Source organism: Sprattus sprattus (assembly GCF_963457725.1).
Source record: "Sprattus sprattus genome assembly, chromosome: 2".
In the NCBI taxonomy this organism is placed as follows: domain Eukaryota; kingdom Metazoa; phylum Chordata; class Actinopteri; order Clupeiformes; family Clupeidae; genus Sprattus; species Sprattus sprattus.
This window is the reverse complement of record NC_137921.1, coordinates 4,737,194-4,760,080: the sequence shown is the minus strand read 5'-3', so window position 1 is coordinate 4,760,080 and position 22,887 is coordinate 4,737,194. Positions and strand designations below refer to the sequence as shown.

At 47.1% G+C, this 22,887-nt stretch overlaps 1 protein-coding gene across 2 annotated transcripts in view; it reads left to right on the top strand.

The window, feature by feature from the left end:
* The window catches only part of iqsec1a (IQ motif and Sec7 domain ArfGEF 1a), a 40,020-nt gene that overhangs the window by 10,451 nt on the left and 6,682 nt on the right, over positions 1-22,887 (top strand). For both annotated transcript variants that reach the window (XM_080832401.1, XM_080832402.1), the window contains exons 2-11: positions 2,432-2,729; positions 3,509-4,767; positions 5,744-5,905; positions 8,104-8,226; positions 14,079-14,245; positions 16,371-16,510; positions 18,293-18,322; positions 20,435-20,560; positions 21,234-21,333; positions 21,824-21,985. In XM_080832401.1, coding sequence (XP_080688527.1) covers positions 2,432-2,729; positions 3,509-4,767; positions 5,744-5,905; positions 8,104-8,226; positions 14,079-14,245; positions 16,371-16,510; positions 18,293-18,322; positions 20,435-20,560; positions 21,234-21,333; positions 21,824-21,985 — 2,567 coding nt within the window. The remainder of the gene's footprint in view (positions 1-2,431; positions 2,730-3,508; positions 4,768-5,743; positions 5,906-8,103; positions 8,227-14,078; positions 14,246-16,370; positions 16,511-18,292; positions 18,323-20,434; positions 20,561-21,233; positions 21,334-21,823; positions 21,986-22,887) is intronic.

The window sequence follows — 22,887 nt, the reverse complement described above, 5'->3', positions numbered from 1 at the left end:
ACCCCAGTAGTCTCCTCAAGTGAAGCGCTGCGCCCGAGGGTCAGGTCCCCTTTCATTAATATTTACATACATTTACTCGCGAGGCGCCATTTGGAAGGCGGCTGGGTAATCAGTCCTGTCAGAGGCTCTGAGGAAAGTTCCGCTTTATTCCCTCTCTCCACTCCAGAGAGAGAGAGAGAGAGAGAGAGAGAGAGAGAGAGAGAGAGAGAAAATGAAAGACAGACTTAAGAGCCTGAGAGTGATTTCACCTCCTGTTTCGCAGGAGTGGACATATCCACTCATGTGAGCACTAATGGATTTGTGTCTTGCTTTTAGGCTTTTAGCATAAACATTTATTAGTGTGTGTGTGTGTGTGTGTGTGTGTGTGTGTGTGTGTGTGTGTGTGTGTGTGTGTGTGTGTGTGTGTGTGTGTGTGTGTGTGTGTGTGTGTGTGTGTGTGTGTGTAGGCTTTTAGCCTAAACATTAATTAGCCCAAGCACAGCATTATAGCAACAGCTGGATCATGGGAACAGGCCGGCTTGTGTTTTATAAGGAGATCTAATGCACACTTCATGAGGTGCAAGTGATAAACACTTACAGTGATGACTCAACAATGATACGGCATGGCAACAATCTACGATCTGTCTCTGGATTATGGCTCCTCTTGGGTCCACAGGAAATCTTACTAATACATCATAATAAATACTCACTTACAGGTCCAATCACAGGATTACGGTCTTGGGCTTTAATGTAACCAACTAGCACTATAAGTCATGTAAGATTTGCCATTTCTATTCAGTTTTATTCAGGTCCATTCACATGAAGGCATGTGTTGTTATTTCAAAGACAGGCTGCCCTACAAAGCAAAAAGGCAGTAACTGCACAGAGCACTAAACTGAGAAAAATGACCTTAAAGTTATCTTGTTGTCCAGCCCAAGTAGTTGTAGGTAGATTATTGGACATGAGGCAGTATTGTAACTCCATACACCTTATTCTTTTCAGATATTAGTAATTTTATAATTTTTTGTATTTTACCCCCTTTTAACAGTTACTGTATTTTTGCTCTGTATTACTTTGTATTACTCCTACTTCCGAAGGTTCCATACCAAGTAAGAAGGCAGTAACTTAATACAGTAATGGCGTTTACTGCCTTTTTGCTTTGCTTTACTAGCAGTTTTTGTAGTTACTGTACAAACACCCAACAATTTTCTCCAAAACGACATACATTTGAGATGAGATGTTTTGTTACATGACAAAGAATGCTTTGAATATTACAAAAAACACAATAACTCATTTTCGCCAAAAAATGCAGTTACTGCCTTTTTGCTTTGTAGGTGTGTGCTTGTAGCTGTGTGTTTCTATAGTTTAACCCAGGTCGCAGGTTTGATTCCCTGAAAGCACACATACTGCTGCAATGAACCCTGACCTGCACCCAGTGGCGCAAAAAGTGGGTATGCGCTGTATGTGGCGCATAGGGGCGCAAAAGCGATGGTAAAAATAAATAAAAATAAAAATGTTTGGGGTATTTTCTATATGTAGCTGCTGTTGTGCGTTTCTAAATCATTTCTGCATTTCCTTAATGTTATACAACATTTTAGAGGACTAAACAGGCTAGAGTAGGCGCCTTATCTCTTAAGATTTCTTAATAGAATTTTGACATAGAAGAGTTAGCGTGAGCGCCATGCAGTAAGAACTAGGCTACGAGTAGTGAGTTGGTTGGATTGGAGGGGGGGGGGGCGCGCCAAAATTGTTGCTGCATACCCCCCTGACACTGGGCAGTTGCACCCCTGCCTGCACCGTACGTTGTTTTGAATAACTCTGTCTGTTGAAAAACTCAATACATTTACATATTGCTTTCTACAGTGGTTCGTTTTCCACTGGTCTGCGTTCCATAGTTGCAAAATGTGTCCAGTTTTGCGATTGTAACTTATCCCTCATTCCCTGTTGTTTGGCGTGGAATCCACACAGTTCTAGACCTCCCGACTGACAGCCATGTGTGTGTGTGTGTCTTATTCCTGCAGTGTAGAGGGAGATGTTCTAGACCTTCAGACTGACTGCTGTGTGTGTGTGTGTGTGTGTGTTATTCCTACAGTGTGGATGGAGATGTTCTAGACCCCCAGACTGACTGACTGCTGTGTGTGTGTGTGTGTGTGTGTTATTCCTGCAGTGTGTGAGGAGATGATCTAGACCTCCCGACTGACAGCCATGTGTGTGTGTGTGTGTGTGTGTGTGTCTAGACCTCCAGACTTACTGCTGTGTGTGTGTGTGTGTGTCTTATTCCTGCAGTGTGGAGGGAGATGATGTAGACCTCCTGACTGACAGCCGTGTGTGTGTGTGTGTGTGTGTGTATATGTTATTCCTGCAGTGTGGAGGGAGATGATGTAGACCTCGTGACTGACAGCCGTGTGTGTGTGTGTGTGTGTGTGTGTGTGTGTGTGTCTTATTCCTTTAGTGTGGAGGGAGATGTCCAGAGCGGTGAGCCCGGCTCGTCCCTGGAGAGCGGTGGCGGCGCCAACTACAGCCAGGGTCCAGTAGTGACCCACAGCTCGTCCTTCAGCCCGGACCAGTTCGACGGCGGGGCCAGCATCTACGGGCCCCCGGTGCAGCCCGGCCCGCCACAGAGGCCCCGACGACCCAAACTGCAGCACTCGCAGTCCATACTGCGCAAACAGGCCGAGGAGGAGGCCATCAAGCGGTCGCGCTCGCTCTCCGAGAGCTATGAGCTCTCCACCGACCTCCTGGACAAACAGGTGACGGTTTTTTTATCCCTGCACTTCTTGCACTCTCCACTTCTTCTTTGCACTGTTGTACATTCCCAGCTCCTGTATATACTTTTTCTCAAACTTTCATAGACCGTTTGCACTGTTTGTTTTTGTATTGTATTGTGTTGTGTTTTTGTATTATTTTTTGTATGGTATTGTGTTGTGTTTGTTTTTGTATTGTATTGTAATGTATATTATGTGTAAGCACAATGAGAGTCAGTTCACCAGGTCAAATTCCTTGTTTGTTTAAACTTACTTGGCCAATAAAATCTGATTCTGATTCTAAAATCTGATTCTGATTCTAAAATCTGATTCTGATTCTGATTCTGACGTGATGTGGCTCCTGACTTCTGCCGCTCAGCTTGCATGGATTCCGCTGTTATCCTTAACCGAAGCGACCAAGTCAATTTAAATGCCCGGCTGTTATGACAGGAATTTATGTTTATGACGGAAGGATACAGAGAACACAACTCACAACTGTAATTCATAGAAGAAGAAGAAGAAGAAGGAAGAAAACTGACCATAGGCACAACTTAAATAAATTATGATAATAAATAATTTAATTAAGTTAAATAAGTAATAATTTATTAATTAATAATTGCCAGATGTCCAGGATGATCTTACAGAGATTTTTAGGCTGGATCTGACCAGGGTTTTATCCATCAGAGAGTTCGACTGCAAGCTGGGTGTTGTGCTGTCTAAGTAAACTGAAAACATGATGTTTTTTTTTGTGAGTGAAACGATTTTGTATTTTGTTTATTCTGCAGGTCGAGATGCTAGAACGTAAATATGGGGGACGGTTCATAACACGACATGCTGCACGCACCATCCAAACGGCGTTCCGTCAGTACCAGATGAACAAGAACTTTGAGCGCCTGAGGAGTTCTATGTCCGAGAACCGTATGTCTCGGAGGATCGTGCTGTCCAATATGAGAATGCAGTTTTCCTTTGAAGGGCCGGAGAAAGTCCACAGCAGCTCCTACTTCGAGGGCAAGCAGGTGTCCCTGTCGGACGATCAGCTGGCCTCCATGGTCGAGGAGTGCAGCGAGATCGAGGACTCCGGGAACATAGCGTCCCCGGCCACGCAGAGCGACATCACGGACGCCATCACCGAGCTGGAGGACGCGTTCTCCAGGCAGGTGAAGTCGCTGGCGGAGTCCATCGACGACGCGCTGAACTGCCGCAGTCTCCACGGAGACGAGGGCCCGTCGTCGGAGCAGGTCATGGGTCACCACCAGGACGTGGAGCCGGACATGGTGTACCACCAGATGAGGCCAGCGCACGCTACCAACCGGCATCAGCTGGACGACATGATGGCTTCCTACTCGGACGTGACGCTCTTCATCGACGAGGAGGAGCTCTCGCCCCCCATCCAGCTCAGGCGCTCCATGGACCAGCCGTCCAGCACCGAGTCGGACCAGCGCGGGCAGTCCGTCAGCTCTTCCCAGGAGTACTGGCCCCTCGACCCCAAGGACGATAAGGGGGACACGGACACGAGCTGCCGCAGCACCCCCTCGGTGGAGTGCCAGGAGCAGCGTCTGCGGATGGACCACCTGCCGCTGCTGACCATCGAGCCGCCCAGCGACAGCTCCGTCAGCGACCGCTCCGAGCGGAGCTCCGTCAAGCGGCAGACCGTTTTCGAGCAGCGAACGGTGGTCGGCCCGCCCCAGGCCAGCCCCAAACACATCTCACACGGTCTGCCCCCGCGCGCCCCGGCACGCGACGACGACCCCGTTCGACACCGGCACCGGCAGCTGGAGAGCCACCTGGCCATAAACGGCAACCGGCAGAGCAAGTCGGAGTCGGACTTCTCGGACGGAGACAACGACAGCATCAACAGCACTTCCAACTCCAACGACACCATCAACTGCAGTTCGGAGTCGTCGTCCAGAGACAGCCTGCGCGAGCAGACGCTCAGCAAGCAGACGTACCACAAGGAGACGCGCAACAGCTGGGACTCGCCCGCTTTCAGCAACGACGTCATCCGCAAGAGGCACTACCGCATCGGACTCAACCTCTTCAACAAGTACGTCACGCTACTCTGGCCTCCTGAAACTGCCCGTTCACTTTTTTTTTGCTTTGGCCTTTTTATGCCTTTAATAGATAGATAAGTGAGGAGTGGGACAGGAAATGAGAGGGAGAAGAGGTGGGGAGTGGGCAGGAGAAATGACATAAGGCCGGATTCGAACCCGTGTCCTCCATGGGCATCAAGCCCGAATGTGGTCGGGGCTACTGGTTGCGCCCCAGTACACCCCTGGCAGTTCACTCTTAAGGGGACTAAGGGGATCAAGTTGGTGCATAGCTAATGGGACTGATGATGTCACTGAGGCTGATGTGGTTCTTACAGAGGTCATTCAGCATATTCAGTCTATTATAGCCTTCTTTCTTCATGTTTCACTGTCCGCATGTAATGGGCCAGAACATTGGCTCTATCCACGGACTAAATTCATCTTAGAAACTGTTGCAGTTTTGATTGAGAAATCGCTTACATAAGTTTTATGTAACCGTCTTTTTTTCTTTTGTTTACAATTTAGAAATGGTCAAATAAGGATTGTGTTTTACTGATTAAACATCTTCTGCCTATGAAAAACCTCTCCAAATGACACATCCTTAGACAAGAACAGTATGGAAATATCACTGACAGAAATAGCACCGCCAGCTGTAATTTGATTCTGTCTCAACGGCCTAGTTTTGTCCTTCACACCCTTGCCTAGTGTTTTAATTTACATGGACACACAGTGAGTCCGTCAGACACTTCCAAGTGCTGTTCTGGTCCAGAAGTTTTACTTGGGAATGCTCTCCCACATAAGACAGGATTGTTTCTTGGCATCTGCCTTTTTCTGCTATTTTCATCCACAAGGTTTTGTTTTGTTTTGTTTTGTTTTGTTTTTTAACTGCATGGAAAATACCAAGAAACTGTATTGTTTATGTGGGATAGTGAGTTGATGTAAGTTATCATTCATGTTTAAACAGCATAACTCAAGGTGACTTTCTCTTTCTAGAAAGCCGGAGAAAGGCGTTCAGTACCTGACGGAGAGGGGGTTCGTGCCCGACACCCCCGTGGGCGTGGCCCACTTCCTGCTTCAGAGGAAAGGGCTGAGCCGGCAGATGATTGGCGAGTTTCTGGGTAACCGACAGAAGCAGTTCAACAGGGATGTTCTGGAGTGAGTACTTGTCAACATTAGAACTTCTCGTGTGTGTGTTCTCAGAATATACTGCACTTATATTCCTGTGTGTTTGTTGTGTGTGTGTGTGTGTGTGTGTGTGTGTGTGTGTGTGTGTGTGTGTGTGTGTGTGTGTGTGTGTGTGTGTGTGTGTGTGTGTGTGTGTCTGAGTATGTGTGTGTGTACATGTATGCATGTGTGTGTACGTGTATGCATGTGTGTGTGTGTGTGTGTGTGTGTGTGTGTGTGTGTGTGTGTGTGTGTGAGTGTGTGTGTGCACGTGTATGCATGTGTGTGTGTGTGTGAGTGTGTGTGTGTACGTGTATGCATGTGTGTGTGTGAGTGTGTGTGTGTGTATGTGTATTTATGTATATGTGTGTGTGTGTGTGTGTGTGTGTGTGCATATGTGAGTGTGTGTGTGTCTGTGTGTTCAATGTATAAACTTTGTCACTTTATGAAACAAATCCAATATGATTACTATTATAACAGTGAAATGTAGTCATTTTTGGTTGTTGTAGGGCCATTAAATAACAAATTCTACTTCAGCGCAAAAGGGAATGCTTCATTTCAATATCTGCAAATGGTTTTTCCCATTAGCTGTTCTGCTAAACTGTGCTCGTTGACAAACTAGCGTTTCCCATCGCCCTTAGGCACAGTGGAGCTGTGCAGATGAAGCAGTCTGTGGCTAATTCAGAGTCCCTGAGACTGGTGACTTGCCTGGCTCCATTGAGGTTTCTCTGGATTTTGCTAGAGAGATCTGTGATTTTCTTTTTACGGCTCACCACTCAAGGCCTTAACAAGCCTCCCTGGAGATGGAGTCATTTACTGTCATTTTGCGAGGCAATTGGATTTGCATAGAGCTAATGAAGGCTCTGCTCTGGTGCGGAGCCGGCTGCCAGCGCAGTTTGAAGAGAAAATGGAAGCTATGCCACTGCGATAGGGAGAAAAATGTGTTAGACTTTTTAGAGGTAAATTGCGTTTGTTTTTTTCTTACTCCTTTTTGTTCTGTGGAACAAATTTTGTGTCAGACAATAACCTTTGACCCGAGGAGGCAATTAGTGTCCTGAGACGCGGAGGGAGGGAGAGACAGAGAGCTTAATGAATGAATGAATGCATGAACCAGTGCCCTGAGACGTGGAGGAGGAGACCAAGAGCGTAATGAATGAATGAATGAATGAATGAACGATCCAGTGCCCTGAGACGTAGAGGGGGAGACAGAGAGCGTAATGAATGAATGAATGAACGGATGAACTGATGAATGAACGAATGAATGATCCAGTGCCCTGAGATGCAGAGGAAGGGAGAGACAGAGAGCTTAATGAATGAATGAATGCATGAACCAGTGCCCTGAGACGTGGAGGAGGAGACCGAGAGCTTAATGAATGAATGAATGAACAAATGAATGAATAAATTAATGCATGAATTAATGAATGAATGAACCAGTGCTGTCACTGCCGTGAGACGTGGAGGGGAGACAGAGAGCTTAATGAATGAATGAATGTGCTCTGTGTTGCAGCTGTGTGGTGGACAAGATGAATGAATGAATGAATGAATGTGCTCTGTGTTTCAGTGCGTGGTGGACGAGATGAATGAATGAATGAATGTGCCCTGTGTTGCAGCTGTGTGGTGGATGAGATGAATGAATGAATGAATGAATGAATGTGCTCTGTGTTGCAGCTGTGTGGTGGACGAGATGAATGAATGAATGAATGAACGAATGTGCTCTGTGTTGCAGCTGGAGTTGGACGAGATGAATGAATGAATGTGCTCTGTGTTGCAGCTGGAGTTGGACGAGATGAATGAATGAATGTGCTCTGTGTTGCAGCTGGAGTTGGACGAGATGAATGAATGAATGTGCTCTGTGTTGCAGCTGGAGTTGGACAAGATGAATGAATGAATGTGCTCTGTGTTGCAGCTGGAGTTGGACGAGATGAATGAATGAATGTGCTCTGTGTTTCAGCTGTGTGGTGGACGAGATGAATGAATGAGTGAATGAACGAATGTGCTCTGTGTTGCAGCTGGAGTTGGACGAGATGAATGAATGAATGTGCTCTGTGTTGCAGCTGGAGTTGGACGAGATGAATGAATGAATGTGCTCTGTGTTGCAGCTGGAGTTGGACGAGATGAATGAATGAATGTGCTCTGTGTTGCAGCTGGAGTTGGACGAGATGAATGAATGAATGTGCTCTGCGTTTCAGCTGCGTGGTGGACGAGATGGACTTCTCAGGGATGGAGCTGGACGAGGCCCTCAGGAAGTTCCAGAACCACATCCGGGTGCAGGGGGAAGCCCAGAAGGTCGAGCGGATGATCGAAGCTTTCAGGTGAGGGGTGGAGGATGTGTGTGTGTGTGTGTGTGTGTGTGTGTGTGTGTGTGTGTGTGGGTGTGTGTTTGTGTGTGTGTGTGTGTGTGTGTGTGTGTGTGTGTGTGTGTTTGTGTGTGTGTGTGTGTGTGTGTGTGTGTGTGTGTGTGTGTGTGTGTGTGTGTGGGTGTGTGTTTGTGTGTGTGTGTGTGTGTGTGTGTGTGTGTGTGTGTGTGTGTGTGTTGTGGGAGCCTGGCCTTGCAAGGGCAAACAGTGGGTATACAAAACTGGAAAAGAGCAGTCAGACACAGGTGTTGCGGTGAACAGAACTAAGGAGTTTATTTTACAAACTGAAGAGGGGAAAGGGAGGGGGCGCAAAAAGGTAACTCAAAGATCTCCACCGGGCTGGCCGTTGGCGTCAGGGGCTCTGTCGGGCTCTTCCTGAGGCAAGGGAGAAATAGACACGATTAGTCCTCTTGATTCAACTGAAAGGCAGGCCACAGGCCTCTTACCCTGAGACTGTCTTGGAAGGCGTCTGGTTCTCACTCCTCAGTAGCTCAAGACAGTCTCCCGTCCAGCTCCTCTGCTTGAGGTTAAAAAGGCTCCTGATTGCCTAATTGATTCAGTGCACCTGTGAGGGACAACCAGAGACACCTGGGGGGGGAGGAGTTCCTTACGAGAATCCTCTGGAGTAGTACCGCCCATCCAACACCATGCCTCTTAATTGCCTTCGTTTGGCTGTACTCAGCCATGTGGGGCACTGCTCACCGGCTGGGCCATCACATACCCCCCCCCTCAGCTCCGAACCACATTGGGGAGCGGCAGACCACAGGCAGTCGTCCCTTCTCGACATGGCATCAGCGTTCCCATGCAGCCTTCCGGCTCTGTGCTCCACTGTAAACTTAAAGTCCTGCAGGTGAAGAAACCAACGGGTTATTCTGGCATTCCTATCTTTGTTGAAGGCCATCCACTTCAATGGGGCGTGGTCAGTGACCAATGTAAACTCTCGACCCAGTAAATGATATCGTAGTTTTCCTATTGCCCATTTAACTGCTAGGCACTCCTTTTCTATGGTTGCGTAATTTTTCTCATGGGGAAGTAGTTTGCGGCTAACAAAGGTTATGGGGTATTCACTTCCATCATGTACTTGGGACAGGACTGCCCCAAGGCCTACCTCTGATGCGTCCGTCTGAAGTACAAACCTCTTGCCAAAGTCGGGGGTGTGTAGCACGGTTTCGCTGCAGAGGGCTTTCTTCAAGGTGTTGAAGGCGCGCTGTGTCTGTTCCGTCCACTTCACCCGGTTGGACGCACTTCTGCCTGTCAGCTCATGTAAGGGGGCTGCTAAAGAGGCAAAGTTAGGAATGAATTGCCTATAATACCCCACTAACCCTAGAAAGGTTCTCACCTGCCGTTTGGTCTGGGGTTGGGGCCAGGTTGTAATGGCATCCACCTTCTTTACTTGGGGTTTCACGTTTCCTCGTCCGACAGTGTACCCAAGGTAATTTGCCTCCTCCAAGGCGAGGGAGCACTTTGCAGGATTGGCTGTCAGTCCCGCCTCTCGTAATGCCTGGAGAACAGCTTCTAGGTGCTGCAGATGGTTCTCCCATGACGTGCTATGGATAACGATGTCGTCCAGGTAGGCTGCAGCATAGTCCTGGTGTGGACGGAGCACCTTATCCATAAGCCTCTGGAACGTTGCTGGGGCTCCATGCAGACCAAATGGGAGCACTCGATAGTGGAAGGCGCCATCTGGCGTTGAGAAGGCCGTCTTCTCCCTTGCCTGTGGGGTGAGTGGCACTTGCCAATATCCTTTGGTTAAATCAAGCGTGGAGATGAACCGGGCAGGTCCTAACCTCTCGACAAGCTCATCTACCCGGGGCATAGGGTAGGTGTCAAACAGAGAAATCTCATTTAACTTTCTATAGTCATTGCAGAACCTGATGCTGCCATCCGGCTTCCCAACAAGGACTATAGGACTGGACCAGGCACTGTGTGACTCCTCCACCACCCCAAGGTCAAGCATTTTCCTCACCTCGTTTCTGATGGCCTCACGTCTGGCCTCTGGGATTCGGTATGGTCGTAGTCTTACGGTCTTTCCCGGCTCGGTTCTGATGTCATGGGCGATGGCTGTTGTTCGTCCTGGGACCTCAGAGAAGACATCTCTGTTTCTATCGAGAAGTTCTCGGAGATCTTGGCCTTGCCTGGATGACAGCTGGTCACCCATTTTCACGGGCGGAAGGACCTGGGGAGGCAGGTTAGCTACCAGGACATCAGAGGGGACAGGGAGAGGCTCATGCCATGGCTTCAGCAAATTCACATGGTAAAGTTGTTGGGCTTTCCTACGGCCTGTCTGCCGTACACGGTAATTCACGGGCCCCACCCTTTCAAGTATTTCATAAGGCCCTTGCCACTTGGCTAAAAACTTGCAATCGTTCGTTGGAATTAAAACCATCACCTTGTCTCCCGGTTTGAACTCTCTCACCTGGGCTCCCCGGTTGTATACCTGTGCCTGTTGCGCTTGGGCCTGCTGCATGTGCTCCCGAACTAGGGGCCAGACTTGGGTCATTCGGTGGTGCATTTGTTCCACATGCTCCACGATGGTGCGCTGGGTGGACGGCTGCTTCTCCCAGGCTTCCTTGGCCACATCCAGCAAGCCCCGGGGTCTCCGACCGTACAGAAGCTCGAAGGGAGAAAATCCAGTGGAACCCTGGGGAACTTCACGAATAGAAAACAGCACATAAGGCAGCAGTTGGTCCCAATTCTTACCATCAACATCGATTACCTTGCGCAGCATGTGTTTTAAGGTTTTGTTGAACCTCTCTACAAGTCCATCTGTCTGAGGGTGATAGACAGAGGTTCTGATTTGTCTCACCTTTAGACTCTGGCACAGACATTTCATCACTTTGGACATAAAGCAGGACCCTTGGTCAGTCAGGATTCCATCTGGCAGGCCCACTCTACTGAAAAGCAGAAACATCTCCCTGGCGACCGCCTTCCCAGTAGCAGATCGTAAAGGAATTGCCTCTGGGTACCGGGTTGCATAATCAAGTATAACCAGAATATAGCGGTGGCCACGGCTAGACTTTGGTAAGGGTCCAACTATGTCCATGCCGATCCTGCTAAAGGGCGTTTCAATAATGGGAAGGGGTATCAGAGGATTTCGGTAAACTACCTTTGGGGAGTTGATTTGACACTCGGCACAATGTCGGCAGTACTCCTCCACGGCCCTCTTGACTCCCGGCCAGTAGAAACGGCTGAGAACACGTTCATACGTCTTCTCCCTTCCTAAATGTGCCCCTAATAAGTGGGAGTGGGCTAGGTACAACACTTTTGAGGCATACTCTTTGGGGACAAGCAACTGTTCAAGGATCTCAGAGTTCTTTTTAGTTACCCGATATAGCAGCTTATCCTTGATCATAAAATGTGGGAAAGACACTTGACTCACCCCATCCTGTTTTTGACCCTCCATCACTTGGACATCTCTCCAGGCTTGGGTCAGGTTGGGATCCCGCAGCTGGGCTGAGCCGAATTGTCCTGGCCTGAAACCTTCCTCCATTTCAAATTCCGGAAATTGAGAAAACACCTCGTCTGAGTGTATGTCTTCCAGGGGCTCCACCTCAGCTGCCTGTTCAGAGGCTGTTGCTGTGGTCTGGGTGTGGGCAGCCTCGCCCACGTTGTCATCACTGGTTTCTGCAGGGCTGCCTTCAGTGGATACTGCAGCCAGAGCGGGCCGAGTTGCGGAAGACTTTTCCCTCTTAACAGGTCGTTTTCTGGTTCGCCGTTTTGAGTCCCTTGCCTCCGTTGGCCAGTAGCGGGAGAACAGGGGGCTGTCCCGGCCGAAAAGCACAGGAACCGGCAGTTGTTCGACAACCCCAACCTGCAGAGTGAATCGTCCTCGAGGAGTGATCACTTGGATTTTGGAGGTTGGGTACTTCCGGGAATCCCCATGGATGCAGGACACCGACATTTCTTCACCCCAGGGTGCACTGGCGAATTGCGGTCGAACGAGAGAGACCATACTTCCGGAGTCTAAGAGTGCCTCTGTGTCTCTCCCAGCAATCTTCACCGGAAACTTTGGGGCTGGCGCTCCCTCATGGGCCCAACAGGTAGTGAGGTGGTGGCAGTAGAGGCCCTTGTTATCGGTAGACCCTGCTGTCGGCATCGGCTCATCCCGATCTGGACACTCTCTGGCTAGGTGTCCCTCTCTGCCACAAGAAAAACATCGTGGGATTGGAGGAGGCCACTGGGTTCGTCTTACAGCCGGTCCGGTCCAGCTGGAGGGCGTTCGGGCTGGTGGGGAACTGACAACTTTGCCTACCATCTCTCTCTCTGCCTTGGCTTTAGAAGTGTTTGGCCTGTTATTTTCTGACCGCATCAGACTAGCCATCACCCGGTGATTTTCTAATAAGGCTACTAATTGGTCAACATCGGGAGGCCCCTGCTGGGCGACATACCTCTTGGCGTCGTTTGGCAAACCCCGTATGCACCGGTCAATCACCACTCTGTCAACTATGGGCGGCCCTTCTGCTTCTTCCAGCCAGCTCCTGGTGTGACGGACTAGTCCCATCACCTGTGCCCGGACGGGGAGGGCGGGGTCGTAGCTCCAGTCATGCACTCGCTGTGCCTTGGCAGGGAGGCTAAGTCCATATTGAGCTAGGATGGCAGTCTTTACCTTATCGTAACTTACGGCATCTGCAGCTGAAAGATCTCGACAGGCTTTCTGAGCTTCGCCTGTCAAGAAAGGCATGAGGATGTTCGCCCATTCTGCTCTTGGCCATCTCTCTCTTGTTGCCGCCCTTTCAAACAGCGTAATATAGGTCTCAACGTCATCGTCTGGCGTCAGCTTAGTCAGCACCTCTTTTGGCTTTCTCTCTTGTGGTCTTCCTGTTACTCTGCACAGCTCTCCTACAGCCGTCTGCAGATGGGCCTGCGAGGTCAGAATGGCTTTCAAGATCTCTTCCATGATCGTCCTTCTCCTCCGATACGGCGTGCTCTTTTCCAACTCGGTATACCCACTGATAGCGAAGACTCAGAATGCCCGCATTCTCCACCATATGTGGGAGCCTGGCCTTGCAAGGGCAAACAGTGGGTATACAAAACTGGAAAAGAGCAGTCAGACACAGGTGTTGCGGTGAACAGAACTAAGGAGTTTATTTTACAAACTGAAGAGGGGAAAGGGAGGGGGCGCAAAAAGGTAACTCAAAGATCTCCACCGGGCTGGCCGTTGGCGTCAGGGGCTCTGTCGGGCTCTTCCTGAGGCAAGGGAGAAATAGACACGATTAGTCCTCTTGATTCAACTGAAAGGCAGGCCACAGGCCTCTTACCCTGAGACTGTCTTGGAAGGCGTCTGGTTCTCACTCCTCAGTAGCTCAAGACAGTCTCCCGTCCAGCTCCTCTGCTTGAGGTTAAAAAGGCTCCTGATTGCCTAATTGATTCAGTGCACCTGTGAGGGACAACCAGAGACACCTGGGGGGGGAGGAGTTCCTTACGAGAATCCTCTGGAGTAGTACCGCCCATCCAACACCATGCCTCTTAATTGCCTTCGTTTGGCTGTACTCAGCCATGTGGGGCACTGCTCACCGGCTGGGCCATCACAGTGTTTGTACTCAGGAGGGTTGTTTCAGTGAAAAATGTGGAAAAATGGACTTCCTGTAATTTTTTGTTGTTGTTCCTGGACAGAATTGTGTGTTTTATTCACAGGGGAAGAGAATAAAGCTCTCCATAAATGACTCATCAGTTATTGCGGTCATTTTTGAAAGAAAAAAAGAAAACAATTTTCTGTTTTCCCCTTAGCCATTTCTGGTGAGACATGCATGTGATATGTGGGCAGTGCTTAAGGTTTTGACTTCCTGTTTTGTTTTCTATATTTCTAGTCAGCGCTACTGCATATGTAACCCCGGGGTTGTGCGTCAGTTCCGGAACCCAGACACCATCTTCATCCTGGCCTTTGCCATCATCCTCCTCAACACGGACATGTACAGCCCCAACGTTAAGCCTGAGAGGAAGATGAAGATGGAGGACTTCATCAAGAACCTCCGAGGTGAGGAGACAGACAGAAGCGTCTCCATAGAAACAGAATACTTCCAACAGAAATGATTATGCATGGCAATGCTAAATTCCATATCAGTCATAGAACAGCAAGTCATTAAGTCATTGGAACCTACATCATGCGTGTTGTCTGGCAGGTTTAATCATTCTGTGACAGGTATGAACAGTGGGTGTGATTCTGCACTGATGCATGTTTGAGTGGTGTTATAGCCATCAGCATCAGTTACCCAAGTTAAATAGATAACCGTGGACACAGTTGGGGGTCCTTACTGCTGCTCCAATGATTATATCTCTACAATAGTTTATCATGAAAGCCTATCGATCACAGCGCATGTTTTCTACAGTAAATCTCGGAGGCATCATTTGTTTTCACAGTGCTGCTTACATGAATGTATTAGTGCTACCTGGTGTGAAAGGTTCTTCAGTGAGTAACGGTGCGTATCCATGACAGCGACGCGACCCGCTTCCATCGCTTTGAGTGGGCATGGTGTAGCGGGTGTAAATAGCATAACAGACAGGACTAGTGAGCTAGTGAGCAGGCTAGTCAGTTAGAAGCTATCTAGTCACTTGTCTTTATATCAAAACTGTGATATTGTCATTGTGTTCAAATAAGCCCAGGGTTCAATATATAACATACCAGGAGCAGCAACAAGCGCTTGCAATGCCATCCAAGCCTTTCTTTTTAGCAAATTAAACGACAAAACGATGCCATAGTCCTACAATTTTCAAACCGTCACAGACGACACCAAAACAATCTCATTGGCCGCTGCCGGGAAAAATCGCTCCTCATTTGCATAAGTTTCAACATGTTCGAATTTTCATTGGTCGCGTCGCCCAGATCGCTGGTCTACGTCACAATGGATTGGCTCCCGTTGAAACGTTGAAATGCATTGGGTTAAGAAATCGCGTCGCTCATAACAGTGTCATGGATTTGCACCGTAAGGCTTGAACATTCTAGTAAAATAATGCATTCTACAACAATGGCAGATTTTAGAATCCTATGTCATGGCTGAACATTCTATTTTGCCACATTCTAAACACACCGGTGTGACGTCCCCAGCCGAAGAGCAAAAAGCATTTAGTTCAGTGGCAATCAGAAGTGTATGCATACCTGATTATCAAACCCTGCAGGCCTCATTGGCATGTAGAGTTTTGATTGAATGCCAATGGCTGCAGAATAGCAAATAGACTGAACAGACATTCAATATATAATTTGTACTCGTTAAAGGGGAATTAAAGTAACAGGGTAATTGATTTGCCTATTTGTGATGCAATGGTGTGTGAACAACGAGTGCAAGTACATAAAATATCTTAATTTGCTGTCTGCAAGCCTTGTTTGTGTTTGTCTGTATTTGTGTGTCTCCTGCCGTGTATATGTGATTGTGTGTGTGCGAGAGAGAGAAAGAGAGAGAGTGTGTGTGTATCCTACGTGTCTGTGAATATGAGTGTGTGTGAGTGTGTGTCCACCTTGTCCGTGAATATGAGTGTGTGTGTTTACATCTTGTGTCCTGGGAGATATTCCAGGAAAGTGAGTTTTGTTAAAACTCTGAGTTTGTTAACCCTGACATGAGAAAAAACTCATGGGATGGGGTTTCCATTCCAGAGGTCATCGGGGTCAGCGTGGTTAAGTCAGAGGGAACCAACTCTGAGCTGATGTGTGTGTGTGTGTGTGTGTGTGTGTGTGTGTGTGTGTGTGTATGTGTGTGTCTCTTGTCCTGTATGCATTTATATGTGTATATGTGTCTCTCTGTGTGTATAGTGCCTCATCACACCCAACTGTCCTCGTATGTTATTAGGTGTGTGTGTTTATGTGTGTGTATTTATATGTGTGTGTTTAGATGTGTGTCTGTGCGTCGTGCATATGTGTCTCTCTGTGTGTGTATATGTTCCTCATCACGCCTGTAATGTTAATCTAATATAATATTAAATCATTAAAAAGAGGTATGTTGGAGGAATGTCTTCTATCGCTTTGGCAAGTAACCGTATAATAAGCGCGATAATGTATCGGTAATTATACAAAAATAAATCCCTTCAGGACGAAACAACGCTGCGTGTCGGTAATGACCTCCGGACAATACATTATCCCTCACGTAATATAATGTTAATCTGTGCCGCAGGCGTCGATGACGGAGAGGACATCCCCCGGGAGACGCTGTTGGGGATTTACGAGCGGATCCGCAAGCGCGAGCTGAAGACCAGCGAGGACCACGTCTCCCAGGTGCAGAAGGTGGAGAAGCTAATCGTGGGCAAGAAACCGGTGAGTGTGTACCGATCCGAGCGATGATGACACCTCTCCAAGGGCGTCTTTACGAGCTTTCTACCCTCCATTACTCCCACCTCTCACAGTTTCATCAGCGCGGTTGGCACATTAATGACGGCTGTAAACGTAAATGTTCTCCTCACACCTCTGGGATGCGCTTATATCCCAGGAGCAGGGGACTCTGGAGTTGGTTCGGTTCGGTTCTGTCCAGTGCTGGATCCAGCTGCCACCTTTCCCAGTGATAGAATCTCAATGAGCGCGCCAAAGTTGAAGAAGGCACCGCAGGACGTAGGCAGGTTTCTGTAGTTTATTTCAGTATGCAACAATTATACTTCAGGATTAGGGTTAGGATTAGCGGTTTTACCTTAAAATTACAGCTTGAAAAAAATTGGGGCGCTACAATGACTTTTAATATGGAGAATCGCCTCTGTGCCATTGCCATACCAGGGTCCATAGGCTTATAACTGCTAAATGTAAGATTGCCTGACGCGGCCCGGCTTTCTACTGTCTGCCGAACTAGAAAGTAGTTTATTTGCTGTCTTACTTTGTCTTGTGTTGCACTTGCTTGATGTTTGACTGTGTTAGGACAGTTGTTGAGTAACTAGTTTGTCATAATGTCAAAGTCAACACATTTAAAGAGATATCATTAGTTTTAGCCACTAGCATATCGTTAGCGAATAGCAATTGATCCGGAATGTTTCTTTAAGACACTGAACACTAGGGATGGGGGAAAAAATCGATTCAGTTACAAATCGCGATTCTTGTGTGTGACGATTTTTTAATGAAACATAGCTTCAAACATAGTAACTGTTCTGTAATACCCACAGAATCGCAATACATATCGAATCGTGATAGTATCGTATCGGGAGGTCCCTGCCGATTCCCGTCCCATACTGAACACTGTATCTAGAAAGGCTTGAGCCAGCAGACTAGCCCTTAGTTCACACTCTGAAGGAGGCATGTAGTGCCCTCCAGTCAGTCACGTCTGAGTCCTTCACGCCTGTGTGGCTTCAGCACGGCCTGTAGTGAAGAAGGAAGAGTCTGTGTCATGATGAACGAGCCGACCCTATCTCCCGCTGACTCATGCGTTTCTCCCCTGCACTCGTTTTCTTTCTCTCCTCTGGATTCTCTCCAGTTTTTAATGGCTGAAGTTATCTGCGGCCGCGGCCATGCCTCTAAAGACGCTGTCTCATCTGTTTAAACGTACGCTTTCCGTAGGTAATGAAATGAAGGCAGGATCTTTAATAAACTCTTTGTTCTCTGGTAACAGCATGTCAGTGGTCCTTTTATTATTCACCTACATAGCAGAAATGCATTAAGTATCTAAGTAAATGTGTGTCATGGTATATCATGGGTGTGTTATAAACGAGCATTAAGTATATAAGTTAATGTGTGTCATGGTATATCATGGCTGTATAATAAACATGCTTTAAGCATACAACTGAATGTTGGTGGTTCAGCTTAGCAAGTGATACAGCCGGCCGTTTAAGTAAAGTATTTAACTTTTTATTATTATTATATATCTTTATATATCTTATATCTTATATATCTTGTTCTGTTTACCGTATTACTGTGCTTCACATGTGTTGCAGTTCACAGAGTGCTCATGAACCCTTTCAATCCCTGTAAACCTCTGTTTTTACTGAGGTCACAGTTCAGGGGTCAAAGGTCGTCCCTGGCAGCTCAGGCGTCAGACAGTGTGGATCTGTAAACCTGTGACCTGCTGCTTCCGAGGCCTCTCTGTTTTATAACTCTTACTTTGTTTCTTTTTTTACGCAGATTGGATCTCTTCACCACGGACTGGGCTGTGTAAGTTAAAGCTTACTATATCTCCTTTTATAGATTGACGTCATATTTTTCAGTCAGGTAGGCTAGTCATATGCACAGACTAGTAAAACAACTAATTCCTTCTATACCTCCTGACAATGGAATTGTGTTAAATTCATAAATTATAAACATTATTTAAAGCAATTAATAGATCACATTTGTCAATGCAGTCAGTGCAGTGTTTGTGAATGGCGAGTTAACTAATTCATTGAATACCATTAGTTAAGGCATTCTGAATAATGTCCAAGTAAAGGAACCATAACGTTCGGTATTCAACCTTAAGTGTAGTAATGACCTCTTGTTGTTCTTGTAGTGTTATGAATTAGCTAATGTTAGTTTGTAGGTCCTGGATGTAAAGTATGAGAACAGAACCTCAACGCTCTAAAACCTCAGCGCTCTGAGAAGGAGAGGGGCTTTCGGCTCCCTTTGTTTAAACTCGACAGAAACACATTCCAGACTTGTCTGCAGAATGTGAGCTCTCCAAAACATAGCGAGAAGAGCTCAGACCCTTTGTGTTTTCAGGCCTGTGTCAAGGCATTAATCCAAGGGTCCAGACCCTACGCAGTCTCCAGATGCCGACCAGTGTTGAGGGCACAAACAGTAATACGCAGAGGTCTCTTTAAACGGCTATTTTAGTCCACGATGAAGTTGTCTTTCTACTGTCCATTGCCTGGAGAGATTCAATCTCAAGATTAAGTGATGAGTCTTTCAAGGGGCTAATTCAATTCATGAGATCAGTTAAGCATGCAGACGCTCCTCTGAAGTGAAGAGACTGCATCCAAACTCCTCAGATTAATTCATTTTTGTTTAATGCGACAAAATGCCACCAGGGAAATTCTGCGGCTGACCATGAAAAGTCATTATCTAGCATCTTATTAAGTCAGGCCACAGGCCTACTCCAAGTTTATGTGCAGCAAAGCAGAAAAGCTCCTTTTAACCAAAATAGAGACTAATATAATGATCATTTCTAAGTAGATTAGATAGTTTCCAATGACAGTTATTTTAACATCTTCCCTTTTATTCTTGTATGTTCATATACCTCAACTGTTAGAAACGATACGTTATACATTATATAAAGTTATAAAAAGAGTCTGCTATCAGACTATATGTTTCATACAGTCATTGGACTAAATTCATAAACCATCAGTTAATATAAAGGTAGTCTGGCATCAGAAGAGCTCATTTTGGTCAAACATCACTTACTGGGAAATGGATCCCATGCAATGCAGCCATTGTACTGCATTTAGCAAGAGGTAGCATAGCACAGGATGGATTCACTGCATTTAGCAAGTGGTAGCATAGCACAGAATGGATTAATTTCATTCATTAAGTGGTAGCATAGCGCAGGATGGATTCACTGCATTTAGCAAGTGGTAGCATAGCACAGGCAGGATTCATTGCATTTAGCAAGTGGTAGCATAGCACAGGCAGGATTCATTGCATTTAGCAAGTGGTAGCATAGCGCATAATGGATTCACTGCATGAAGCAAGTGGTAGCATAGCACAGGCAGGATTCATTGCATTTAGCAAGTGGTAGCATAGCACAGGCAGGATTCATTGCATTTAGCAAGTGGTAGCATAGCAGAGGCAGGATTCACTGCATTGAGCAAGTGATAGCATAGCACAGGATGGATTCACTGCATGTAGCAAGTGGAAGAATAGCACTGGATGGATTCATTGCAGTTAGCACGTGATAGCATAGCGCATAATGGATTCACTGCATTAAGCAAGTGGTAGCATAACACAGGCAGGATTCATTGCATTTAGCAAGTGGTAGCATAGCGCATAATGGATTCACTGCATGAAGCAAGTGGTAGCATAGCACAGGCAGGATTCATTGCATTTAGCAAGTGGTAGCATAGCAGAGGCAGGATTCACTGCATTTAGCAAGTGGTAGCATAGCACAGGCAGGATTCATTGCATTTAGCAAGTGGTAGCATAGCAGAGGCAGGATTCACTGCATTTAGCAAGTGGTAGCATAGCACAGGCAGGATTCACTGCATTTAGCAAGTGGTAGCATAGCACAGGCAGGATTCATTGCGGATTCATGAAGTGTCTGGTGAGTAACACTGTGTTGGGTGCTGCATGCTCTAGGTGCTGTCCCTGCCCCACCGCAGACTGGTGTGTTACTGCAGGCTGTTTGAAGTGCCAGACCCCAACAAGCCACAGAAACTAGGCCTGCATCAGCGGGAGATCTTCCTGTTCAACGACCTCCTTGTGGTGAGAACCCACTTCCTCTCCTCTACTCTCATCTCTTCTCCTCCTCTCCTCTACTCTCATCTCTTCTCTTCTCCTCCCCTACCTTCTCCTTTACCTTTCTCTTCTCTCATATGCGCTCCTCACTTCTCTCCCCTCCCCTCCTCTCCTCTCCTCTCCTCTACCCTCCTTACCTCTCCCCTCCCCTCCCCTCCCCTCCTCTGCTCACCTCTCCTATCTCCCCTTCTCCTCCTCTCCTCTCCTAACCTCTCCTCTCTATCTTCTCCTCCCCTTTTCTCCTCTCCTTTCCTCTCCCCCTCCCCTTCTATCCTCTCCTCTCTTCACCTCTCCTCTCCTTTCCTCTCCCCCTCCCCTTCTCTCACCTCCCCTTCTCTCCTCTCTTCACCTCTCCTCTCTCCCCCTCTCCTCTCCTTTCCTCTCCCTCTCCCCTTCTCTCCCCTTCTCTCCCCTCCCCTACTCTCCTCTCCTGTCCTCTCCCCATGTCTCTTCTGCACACTTACTCATAGGTATTCATAACACATTAGCAACTGTGTGTTCAGTTACTTTTTCCCATGCTTACGTCTGCTTTCCGTTGACTTCCTGTCTTACACCTTGTAGGACCTAAACCTATTGATATTTGAACCTGTGTTTGAATGCTTCTCTGACAGTAATGTGTGTTTTACTGGGTCCACTTCAGGTGACGAAGATCTTCCAGAAGAAAAAGAACTCTGTAACTTACAGCTTCAGACAGTCCTTCTCTCTGTATGGGATGCAAGTCCTTATGTTTGACAACCAGCGTAAGTGCCTTAGAGGAACCATGCATCTCTCCAGCAAGCCACACATTTATTTATTTATTAGATTTATTTATTTAAGCCTGACATGCAATTCATTTTACACTGCTGGAGTTTCCAGTTCAATTAGATGTGACCCATATACCAACAAGAATGGGAGCATTCAGATAATGCAAACCTCCGCCTTGTGACCTTGACCTTTGACCTTGACATCTGAAACCTAATCAATTATTGCCATTATATTACCCAATCTCCCCACAAAGTTTGATGGAAATCGGTCCATGCGTTTCTGCGTAATCCTGCTGACAAACAAACAAACAAACAGACAAACAAACAAACAAACAAACAAACATACAGGGGTGAAAACATAACCTCCTTGGCGGAGGTAACTAACATCTGCTTTATACATGTGTGTCCTCATTCTGCTGCTGCAAAACAACTTAGGTTCCCTTTGACACTGTTTGAAAGGCCCGATATTGTGTTTGTATAACGGCAGATTACCCAAATGGAGTCCGTCTCACGTCGGCCATCCCGGGTGCGGACCTCAAGGTCCTCATCAACTTCAACGCTCCCAACCCTCAGGACCGCAAGAAGTTCACAGACGACCTGCGTGAGTCCATCGCTGAGGTCCAGGAGATGGAGAAGTACAGGATAGAATGTAAGCACTTGGTGCTTGGGGAAAGGCACACACACATACACACACACACATACACACACACACACACTCACACACACCCTCCCAGCCATTTAGCTTTGCCTGTGTAAACTTTGCAAACAAGAACCAGGGCACGGTTCTCCATGTTTACGGGCCCGTCTGTGAAGCCCAGAGGTGAAGGAGTTCAGAACAAAGCGAACATGGCAGACCATCTGCTTGAGATGATGTCGTCAGATCAGACGACAGTTGGAGTCGGGGAGAACAGTTGGAGGAGAGCGATGGGCGACATTTGGTTGACTTATGCAGTTCTGAAGGCGTTCTGTAGAGAATTGAAGTTTTTTATAGATTGTGTATTCAAGCATTCACGGTAAAGGTCTTTTGAACGGGTCGCTTTGGAGGAAACGCATAAATTAGAGTTTGTGTTTAGTACTGAGTTATTTCTGAGTTTGTTTTTGTATTTCTGTGTGGATGTGTTTGCACATGTATGTATGCGTGTGTCTGTGTGTGTGTGTTTGTGTGTGTGTTTGTCTGTGTGTATGTTTGTGTGTGTGTGTGTGTCTGTATTTTTTGTGTGTGTTTTCATTTTGTGTTTGTGTGTGTGTTTTCACATGTTTGTGCATGCTTGTCCATTCGTATGTTCACATGTTTATGTCACATGCTCACATGTTTACATGCTTATTTGTGTGTGTGTGTGTTTACGTTTGTGTGTGTGTGTTTCCGTGTGTGTATGTTTACATTTGTGTGTGTGTGTTTCCGTGTGTGTGTGTGTATATGTTTCCATGTGTGTGTGTGTGTGTGTGTGTTATGTGTGTGTATGTTTCTGTGTGTGTGTGTGTGTGTATGTTTCCGTGTGTGTGTGTGTGTGTGTGTGTGTATGTTTCCGTGTGTGTGTGTGTGTGTGTGTG